Raw genomic sequence first — 11,027 nt, forward strand, 5'->3', positions numbered from 1 at the left:
AACCCTCTTGCACTGTTGGTGGGAATGTAAATTGATACAGCCACTATGGAGAACAGTATGGAGGTTCCTTAAAAACTAAAAATAGAACTAACATACGACCCAGCAATCCCACTCCTGGGCATATACCCTGAGAAAACCATAATTCAAAAAGAGTCATGTACCACAATGTTCACTACAGCATTATTTACAATAGCCAGGACATGGAAGCAACCTAAGTGTCCATCGACAAAAGAATGGATAAAGAAGATGTGGCACATATATACAATGGAATATTACTCAGCTATAAAAAGAAACGAAAGTGAGTTTTTTGTAGTGAGGTGGATGGACCTAGAATCTGTCATACAGATTGTAGTAAGTCTGAAAGAGAAAAACAAATAATGTATGCTAACACATATATATGGAATCTAAAAAAAAAATAAAAAATGGTTCTGAAGAACCTAGGGGCAGGACAGGAATGAAGACGCAGAAGTAGTCCAATGGAATGGACTTGAGGACACGGTGAGGAGGAAGGGTAAGCTGGGACGAAGTGAGAGAGTGGCATGGACATATATACGCTACCAAATGTAAAATAGATAGCTAGTGGGAGCAGCCGCATAGCACAGGGAGATCAGCTCGGTGCTTTGTGACCACCTAGAGGGGTGGGACAGGGACGGTGGGAGGGAGGGAGATACAAGAGGGAGGGGATATGGGGATATATGTATACGTATAGCTGATTCACTTTGTTATACAGCAGAAACTAACACACTGTTGTAAAGCAATTATACTCCAATATAGATGTTAAAAAAAAATAAAAAAATAAGAAAGATCAAAACATCACACTTTCCCTATAACACACTTCGCACAACATCTCCTGATGTTAATCTGTTTCTTGTTTCCCCAGCTCTATGGTTCCATTTCTTATCTTCTCTGTGTTCTTTGTGTGAATGCTAATTGAGCACGTAGTTCATACCAGGCAGTCGTCCATACATTCTGGACATAGAAATTAATAAGACTTGGTAATTTCTTTGAATGAGCTCAAAATTAACTACAATAATATATAATGACATGTAGCACATCCCAGGTGCTACCCTGGAGTCGAGAACCAAGGGTTGTAGAGATACAGAGGAATGTTAATGTTCAGGAACAGGCAGTCGGGGCATCAGGAAGAATATCACAGAGATTTGTTCTGATCTGTCTTTGGAAGGATGATAATGGTTTCTTCAGGGTGAGAAGCTGAGGGAAATGCAATCCCATCACAGAGACTTTGCGGTGTTTATTTTAGGTAAAGGAAGACTTCTGAAGGGTGAACAAAGCCTTGGTGAAATAAAAGCGCATGGCTTCTCTGAGATACTCTGAGCAGTCCAGTATTATGGGAACAAAAGATTTGTAGGAGAAATGGAGTTGGCAAGATATTCAACTAATTGATATTTATCAAACACATATTATGGGCAAGGAACCATACTATAAATAATGCTATGTACTTTGTTCTATATAAAACATTCAACCAGCCTAACAAAGTAGATGTTATTCTCCAAATATATATCAGAAAAGGAAACTGAGGCACCAAGAAGGTAAACTTGATCAAGTTCACCTAGTTACTGTCAGAGCTGGGGGTCCAGCTAGTTCCTCTAAACACATCCTCCTTAAAAACCCAAGTGAATTCAACTCTGAAGCCACCAAGTATCATACTAAAGAGTCCAGAACTTTATCAGTGAGAGTTTTAAGGAGTTAAGATAGCTTTTTAAGCCAAGGCATGACCTAAGTACTTTGAGCAGAAAATATGGAAAAGTTTTTAAGGGCTTGGGCATCACCACTTAAGTGTGATTTGGCAAGTTCATCTCCCTCAGGTGCAGGATTCTACTCATAAAATAAGGATAATAAGAGCATATATCTTATGGGATTGTTGTACTCATTATTTAGTACATGAAATTCATTTACAATGACTTTTGGCCCTGATAAGTCATCAGTGGTATGTGATTTTTATTTCAGAAATAGCTCTCTGACGGTATTGTAGAGAATGAATTGTAAAGGGGGGGGAAGCTTCAGTCCTCAATCCTCCAGAAGAAGGATGAAGAGGGCTTCAACAGAGCACTTGGCAGTGATGGAAACGTGGGGTTGGCATTAGGAGATATTTCAGATGTAAATGTTGAAAGGAATTGGTGACCAACTGGGTTTAGGGAGAACAGAGAGCAGACAACAGAAAATGACCCTGAGGTTTCTAGATTAGAGGGCCAGATGAATGCTGATGTCTTAACATTTTATACTCCAACTGCTACTTCCCTGCGAATCAATTATCCTAGGACTCTCTCTACCGCTGACCACCAGTAATTGATTTAGTGACTATTTATAGCCAAAAAATAAAAATAAAAACAACATTGGGAGCCAATAGAAGCCAGAGAAGTCAGTTCCTCCCACTAATTCTAGCCTATGCCTATAGCCCTAAGCTGACCCTGTTCTCAATCCCCTTGGGTGAGAAAGTAACTGAGTAGTTATTCCGCAAGCTGGCAGACAAGACAGCTTCTTTTCAGCACCCAATCTGTTTAGAGGTATGGTGCTGGTGGTGGGGAAAAGGGCTGATGAACAGAGCCCACCCACAGTTTTAAGACATTTTGTTTTCACTTGGGACAATACTGAAATAAAATTTTCAAACTGTGAGGCCGAGTGTTTCTTGAGAATTCTTATTTTATCAACAAATACAATTGATCAAATCTAAATTCTGTACAACAACTAGAGCCCATGAAACGTTATGAAGTTTAGTTATGTAAAAGAAAATGTAGTTTATGTTACTGTTGTTACTATATACTACTGGACGGAGCATGAAAATGTATAAACTGAAAGTTTAAATGAACACCAAAACACATTCTAGGCAAGATCCTCCCTGGAAACCTTTCTTGTTGCTTGAATTACACGCACAAAAAATATATTTCTAGTTTTCTCTAAAGACTACCGTCTTTATCTCTCCTTACACAATTCAGGAATTAAGAGGGCTGAATATTTGCATGCCATATAACATATAAAGCTATTATAAAATTTATTTTGGAGCTATTAAAATTTTAACTGAACTACACTGCTTCTTTAATAAGTTTGTATTATGTATAGTGACAAAAGGTGAGAGGAAATACACATAGACAAGTTTATTTTAGATTTGGGGAACAGAGGAAGAGTGGTAATTAACCCTAAATTCTGGTCTCCATTTATATAAAAGCTTCTTCAATTCATAGTCTATATAGTGTTTTTCTTTAAAAATAATTTCAAGAAAACATCTTGGGGTTTAGAAGATGGAAATGCACATTAGTCACTCTGTGATTCAAACATCCTGAAAGCAGAGATAAGGCTGGATACTCCTTTGCATCTCCTCCTACTGTTTCTCCAGTGCCTAAGACCTTACCTGAGAGAGAGATGGCACCCGGTAAGCATCTTCACCTTTACTGCTAACAACACAGCATTTTCTATAAGGCCTTTTCTCATAATTCTTAGAGATGGTAGATTCAATCTTACCAAACCAAAACCTCTTTTGAGTTGAGTTGAATCAAACAATACCTCTGGAACTTTGTACTGGTCCCAGCATGACTGGTGCCCTGTCTGGATCTGGTCTCTGACTGGATCAGAAAAGGACTTCCCTCAGCCCCTTCTCATCCTTTAGTTCTTTAAAAGCAACACAAAGATAGGGACATTTCTGATTTGCTAAAAAAAAAAAAAAAAAAAAGTTGCCATTGCACTATGTCTGAAAGCATAGTGGCAAAAATACTGAAACACTCTGACCTCTAAAAATAATGCATTTTAAGTCCTGTTTTCCTACTGAGTTAAGACCTTTATTTCTCTTGGAGAAATTTACTTTGATTTTTCCAAATGTTTAGAGTGGCTTGATAACTTAAGGTAAAAATCACATATCTAGATGTGACGGAAGCAGTTTTACACTTCAACTAGCTAGCTCTGTTCCATGACACACCCGAAACCAGATGAGCAATAAATTAAAGGATGACCAACTAAATTGTTCTTCTGTTACCGTACTATTAACATCATCTCCAAACTATGAGCTAGTTAATAGCTGAAGTGTTTGCTATTTCTCAATCACTATTGCTTCAAAGGTGTTTTTAAAGTGCATGTATTATGCTATTAAAATACATGCCCATCCTTATATAAGCTTCAGCGTAATTATAGTTTTGTATAATTAGAGTTTTATGTCAAAAGATTTACAGCTTTATCACCTCAAGCAATATTTCACAGCTGCCAAGAATGATTTATGCAATAATGACTTAAGCTGTAAAATAGAATCCTCAAAGGAAGGGCTGTCAAATATTCCTACTGCAAATAACTAGGTTTTTAAAAATTGATATTTTGGTAAACAGCAAGCCCAACTGTACCTGTTAAAATCACATAAAGGAATATTGCAGGAAGCATTGCTTCACAGTGGTGATCATGCAGCTCCCCATACACCGCGTCAACGTGAACTCCTTGCATAGGTCAAAAGTTTAAACTGCTTATAAAGCCTCTGGGTCACTTTGGAAAACAAGCTTTCAGAAATAGTGCCATGGGCATATTTTTGTTACTCCAGTGTGAGTGAATGGAAAAAGTGGAAACAGTATATCTCAACTTTTTGTTAATTTGCTCATTGTGCTTATTCCATCACGATTCATATTACAATGAAATGCTAAATAAAGCATAAACAAAGGAAGCATTTAATGCATATACTTAGGAAACCAAGAACCTCTCAAAAGTAAATGACCTCAATAATAAAGAATTAAGGAAACTTTGGGAAACAAACCAATGAAAATGTTGGTGATCTTGTCCTTTCCTGCTTTTATAAATGTAGAGTGGCTGGCAGGGAAGACTTTCAAAGCATTTGAACTTCACAAGCTCTGACTGATTTTGCAGTTGCCATGTGAATAAAACTAATACACTCAGAAGATTCTATTCAAGGTATCTGAACTAGTAGCAAAAACACAAGTTTATTACATTCAGAGCAAATAAGTCTGACTGTGTCTTCTCAATCTACAAAGGTCATTCAAATTAATATTTTTCTTTGGAAAAAAAGCAAAAGCTGGCCCATCACCTCATGTTCCCCACATCAATAAAAGCAAAAGAGGCAGCATTTGTCATTGACTCTGAGGATACTCAAGCCCTTGTAGATTGAGTCACAACTGAACATGAAGGCAACAGAATCAAAATTATCACCAAAGGTTGATATTTATATACCTAAACAAGCTTCCAAATAAAGATTCCTTGTCTAAAACAAGGAGGTTTTAATTCATATAACCAAGCAAATCACTGATGGTATGATTTGCATTAGTCAATGTACCAGCACTTTTACTGTAGGAATTTTTACATCCATGTTTGTGACTCCACATTAAATTGGTTTTTAAAGGTGTTTTGAGATCATTTTACACAGTCACATTGTACAAGCTAAACTAGGCTTCCAAACATCACCATTTTACTTGCAGTTTAATAAATAACACTCTTTTCTATCTGAAAATATGGTCTGAAAAATATAGTTAGTATCTAAGTGATCCATACAGTCCAGATTCATTTTATACTTAAATTCTACAAGTTGAAAAAATTCTCAAATGTACCAGAAAACATTAGGACCAACACACCCTACAGTAACCACAATACAGACTATGGGACATCATGATAGATACTCATATGGGAAAAAATGTCAGACATTCAACTGTTGGCATCAGATACACACACAAAAAAGATGAACTGCATTTGAATAGTGAGAGCCTCTGTCCAAGAAATGCTTTCAAGACAACAGAGCAATTAAGCTATTTCTAGTATGCCAACCCTACTGATTGAAAAGTAGGGGGAAAATGAGAACTTTAAAACTATCTCTATTTTGATTGGTAATGATTTAACTGATTTCATTCCAGATTAATCCAAAGTTATACAAACCTGTTCCAGTCACACTTTGTTATTCATACCCACTTAAGATGATGTTAAGGAAAACCCAGTAATTAAGAGTTGTACATTTTCTATCATGAAATATTTAATTATAAGAAAATAAGAGGAAGAGCTAAACCTTTTCCCTGTTAGAATGTATTTTACCAAATGATGAGTTATTATATGATATAAGCTATAACACATCACTCACTTACTCGTTTATAAATCTTAGGAGTTACCTAAAAATCTGACTAGATACCCCTCTGCCTCACTGATTTCTATCAACGGAAGTTAGAAAATGATAAGGTAATATCAACAAAACAAACTATAACATGCATTTTTAATTGATTTATCTTTAAGCTATAAATTGTCAGATATCATTAAGTGTTCACATTTGAGAATGTGTATACTTTAAAATGGGTATATCTGAATATTCGTACATGTGAGTTAATATACATATATTATGTATATAATGAATGCATGCCCATTTCTTTGAGAACTATTATAGGTCTAACATGTTTATGCTCCCATAGCAAGCCTAAAAGAAGGAGGAGTGCCCTTGAAGTTGAGGTATGACCTTAAGTTTCAGATGCCAGTTTTGCTGCAGCTATAAAAATGAATACTAATAATTCTAAATATCATAGTTCCTTTTCTCCATTTCTTACTTTAGGACAAATCTTGAATACATGAACAGGCTTTATTATTTGAATATACATAGGTTTACTAGACCAATTTTTATAAGTTCCTATATATCATCCTTAACCTTATATAAAAAGGATCAAAAGAAACAAGAGGTGTTGCCTACCAAATAAAGCTGAAGAGCCAAGAAACATCTATAACAACGGTCTTAGTTTCAGATATACATTTTTCTAGAAGACTTTGTGAAATATTTTCAAGTTCAAGCAAATAAAACCTTATTTCTCTCCTACTAAATGCGTATCAACGCAACCAGGAAATTATTGGCTTTTAAGTTATTCCTTAGGGAAGACAGTAAGATTGATTTGTGGCCTTTTGTCCTCAGTGACATTAAGTTACTGGACTTTTGAAGAGTACAGAGTACCCTTATTCAAAATAGAAATTGTCCCTACTAGTCCACTAATGAGAGTCTCCACATTTCTTGAATCCTGCAACAGAACAAGCAAATCATATATCTCCAATTGAATATTAGGGGCTTCTCTGACTATGAACTTTCAGTAATCAATTGTCAAAATTTCATTTTAATGGAATAAAACACAAGGAATGCTAAATAGATAAACTTTACCATTTTTGTGATAGTAGGTGACCTCCACTTTCCTCTCCTCTGACCCCAGCAATGCCTGGGCAATTTGGGCTATATCATGCCTCTTGGTCTCGGGCCCATGGAGAAAGTCACAGGTGCATGGCTTTTGCATGACATCTGGCCTGGAGAAACCAGTCATCTCGCAGAACCCATCGTTGCAGTAGATGATGGCACAGTTCTGCACTCTGGCATTTGCAATGATAAATTTTTTATCTGTGATAAAAGGATAGTAAGGCATCTTTTAAAAATCTTCCTCAAGATTCTCATAAACACTGGAACAATCTGTTGCATAATAGGAGATCTAAAATGCAGGTGCTTCCCAAATTGCTAACTGCCCAGATATTAAAAGGAAAAAAAAACTCTAAATAAGAAATTAATGGTCCTAAGTAGTTTTAACAAAAAGTATTAAGAAGCTTTTCTTCAAATTTTGAGAATATCATTTCCCAAATAGTCTAGTTCTCAAGCCCTGTAACTCTCAAGGGTCCTAATGCACACTCAGATAAGCAGCTGGCCCACTGATAGTACCAGAATGCCATTTAATTGTAAGGTATTTTTGATGCCAAAACAATGAAGCATCCTGTAGCTGTCAGGTTCCTCATTTCAACCTTGGCCCTTAGAGTACAACTTTCTTAAAGTAGTTATTATTCCTGGATTTGGCTTTTCTCTATCTCTCTAAGGCATACTACACACATCACGCTAAAAAAAAAAAAACAAAACAAAACCTGAAACTATTAGCAATGAAATTATTTCACATTAATTAGTAGTTTAATAATGCAAAGGTTCACCTTTTCATAATATATATTATCCTGAAGACAAAAATATTTACACACACACACAGTAAATATCATGTTATCACCTTTTCACATTTACTTTGGGGGACCCTGCATTTTTGTATGGTAGTAGGGATTTTAGTACAAAGGGTTTATTAATTCTGATCACAAATTATATTTACTATTCCCAAATAAAATATGAAACAGGACACACAAGTTTATTTTGAACACAAAGTACTATATCCTCCCATCACTAAATGCAGTGCCAAAATAACTGCATAATGTACAAAAATAAATGTGTGTTAATGTAGTTTTAAGGAAATGTCAAATATAAATGAACAAGTATAGGATCTAAAATTAATGTATTTATATAACAATTATTTATTCCTCATAATTAGTGCATATGAGAATATTACATTTCTCTGCATTCAGTCTTTGTGCTATTTACTTATTACACTTCAATTTTTAAATTTCTAGTGGAAATTTAAGGGGATCATGAAGGGACAAAAATATTCTTTAAATAATGAACTGTTTGCCTTGGGAATCAACACGGATCAGATATTACTTTTCCCAAATTATCCAGCTTGGGATTTGCATTGATTCAATGCAAAGTTTAGCTTCTATAAACTAGCAAAAGCAAGCATCCCTGTCATCCCACAGCCTTGCAATTTAACCAAGGTAATAAAATACAGTTTGCATAGCCATTTACATCGCTGCTACCATTAACATTCTCTTGTTCCAATAGTATGCTCTGTCCTGCTCCTGACTTTCAGAAAGTCTACAATAAAACGGCCACAAAATATAATCGCATGTTACACTAGTACGTTCCCTGTAAGATAGAAGAGTAGGACATTAAGTAGCAAGGCAGATAATGGAGCAGTGGGAGAGGAGGATCAAATTGCCTCTTATAATGGAGACCATAATCTAAAATGTAAATCAAAATTAATATCACAGGCAGAACACTCGAGCTGCCATTCGAACCTCCTGACTCGGTTTCACAGTCTCTGAACTTGACAGAGCCCCGGAGTTGCCGTCTCCTCAGCTTGGAAGCGGCGGACGCCAAGTGCACTATCAAAGCAGAAAGCGAGGGAGAGAGAAGAGAACAAATGAACTTACTTTGCCCTTCAAATTTCCGTATGATTGTCCCCAAAAATGTGTTTTGTGGTGCCACATGCCCCCTGCGAACAGGCATGTTGACCCCGGTCTTCCGAGGAGCGCTCCCCGCGAGCTCCGGAGTTCTCCCGGGATCTCTCCTCGGCTAGAGCCCAGGCCAGCGCGCGAGCCGCTCTTTGTGGCAGAGCATCCTCTTTTGAAACCAGAAATCTCTTCCCATTAGCACCACTTCTAGACACCCGCTTTCCCCACCGGAGTCCAATCCATTCCCCTCACCTTCCGGAGGGGGCCTCGCACCGGACTGCCGCGGGGGAGAGGCTTTGGGGGTGGGGAACGGGAAGGAGGCGGGGTGAGGGGAGGTGGCAGGGGAGGGAAGCAGGGAGGGAGCGGTGGGGGGCGGGGTGCGGTGGGGAGGGGGGCGGGGAGTCACAAGGGCAATCGATCTGTTTCTCTTCTCCCAAACCGCGTCGATTTCCCAGCGCAAATGGTCTTAACCTGGCGGTGGCCCAGACCTGTGAGGACGGCTAAGGAGCGGCGGGGTGGGGGGTGGGGGGGCGGCGGCGGGACGGGAGACTTGGGCGGATTGTGCAGGAAAAAGAAAAGGAGGCTGGGGGGTGGGGGGTGGTTGACGTTTCTATCCCCGCCCTCTCCCCCTACACACACACACACACACACATACACACACACACACACACACACACACACACGCTGCCTTTATCCCGGGAGCTTGGGCGCCGCCACAGCTCGGATTACTCAAGCGTGCTTTAGCGGAAGCCAGCCAAGAAATCTCCAAAACTCAGTGACAAACAGCTACTCTGGGAAGGTGATCTCCACGGCCACCAGCCCCAGGGCCCCATTCCTGAGCTCCTCACGCCGCGGTAGCTAAAACACCCTTAGCTGCAAAGAAAAGACAGGTGGGAAAACGGTCCCTCAGTGAAGACTATTTCTGAGCCCTGGTGGCTCAGGAGGTTGAAGATTGAGGATGAACCCCTGAAGGGTGCAGGTTTCGCCTCAGGGCGCAGCTCGTAAGTCTGGGCTCGGCGGAGGTGGGTGCTGAAGCCTGGGCTGAATTGGCACTCCTGTCCCAGCCCGGCGCTGAGCCGCGCCTCCCAAAGGCTGGAGGCTGCTGGCGCCGCGCTGAGCATGCCTGGTTTCACTGCTTGAACCCCTGAGGAGTTGCAAGGTTGGGGGTGATGAGGTCTCTCCGCGCTGCAGGTTGCGAGAAAGATACGAAGGCCAAAGACTGTGTAAGCAACTGGTACAAAACAAGGAAGGAGTTTGAAATGGGCGAGGCTGGGCAAGAGGGGGCAGGAACAAAAGGTGGGTGGGGCTAAGAGTTACCAGCCTTGGTGTGACCTCTCATGCCACTCATCTCCTGAACACACTAGGGACACCATTCTGCTTTCTTCTACCATTTCTAAGAAATCATCTCGTATATGATAGGAGAGGGTTCAAGGGAGAGAACAGTCCTCTCTGCTCTTGCTTCTCAGAGCCTGCCAACACGGGAATCTCATGGTATACATACACTTCTGCCCAAATAGTCCGCCTGGAGACTTAGGAAATCATATGTGACAAGCCATGCCAGGGGAGGGTGTTTTCTAAGTTGTTTCTCTAGTTTTTCATGCTTCTTTCCCTTCATTTATGTCATCTCCTCCCTTAACCAAGTAGTCAGCCCTTTCCACGCCCCTTTCTCTAAATGGAATTTGCCACCACTACAACCTACAGAACTAGAACACGGACAAATCTCTTGTTTCTGCTGGCGATAAGGGTCCTATCAAAACACCTAGTTGCATGATGGAGTTTTGGGTGTTCTCGCAGCCCATTAGCCTGCTTTGCCTGTGCCTTGAGTAACTCGGGTTCATAATTTTTCAGTTACAGCCTCGAAGTCTGAAGTGAAAAAAATGAGAATGGAACTACAAAGGGCTGAGAAGGAGGGTTAAAATTAAGACGGTGAGTCATGTGGATTGTAATAAATAACGAGGAAATAAACATAACTTTTATTTATG

At 39.4% G+C, this 11,027-nt stretch overlaps 1 protein-coding gene across 3 annotated transcripts in view; it reads right to left on the minus strand.

Moving 5' to 3' along the window:
* Positions 1–9,327, minus strand: part of KCNH7 (potassium voltage-gated channel subfamily H member 7) — a 464,718-nt gene extending 455,391 nt beyond the window's left edge. For all 3 annotated transcript variants that reach the window (XM_055088195.1, XM_055088197.1, XM_024122327.3), the window contains exons 1-2: positions 9,025–9,327; positions 7,121–7,351 (exon numbers count right to left, since the gene is read on the minus strand). In XM_055088195.1, the coding sequence (XP_054944170.1) occupies positions 7,121–7,351; positions 9,025–9,100 (307 nt within the window). In that variant the 5' untranslated portion in view covers positions 9,101–9,327. The remainder of the gene's footprint in view (positions 1–7,120; positions 7,352–9,024) is intronic.
* Positions 9,328–11,027: the final 1,700 nt, after the last annotated feature.

This window comes from Physeter macrocephalus, chromosome 2 (assembly GCF_002837175.3).
Source record: "Physeter macrocephalus isolate SW-GA chromosome 2, ASM283717v5, whole genome shotgun sequence".
NCBI classification, from domain to species: domain Eukaryota; kingdom Metazoa; phylum Chordata; class Mammalia; order Artiodactyla; family Physeteridae; genus Physeter; species Physeter macrocephalus.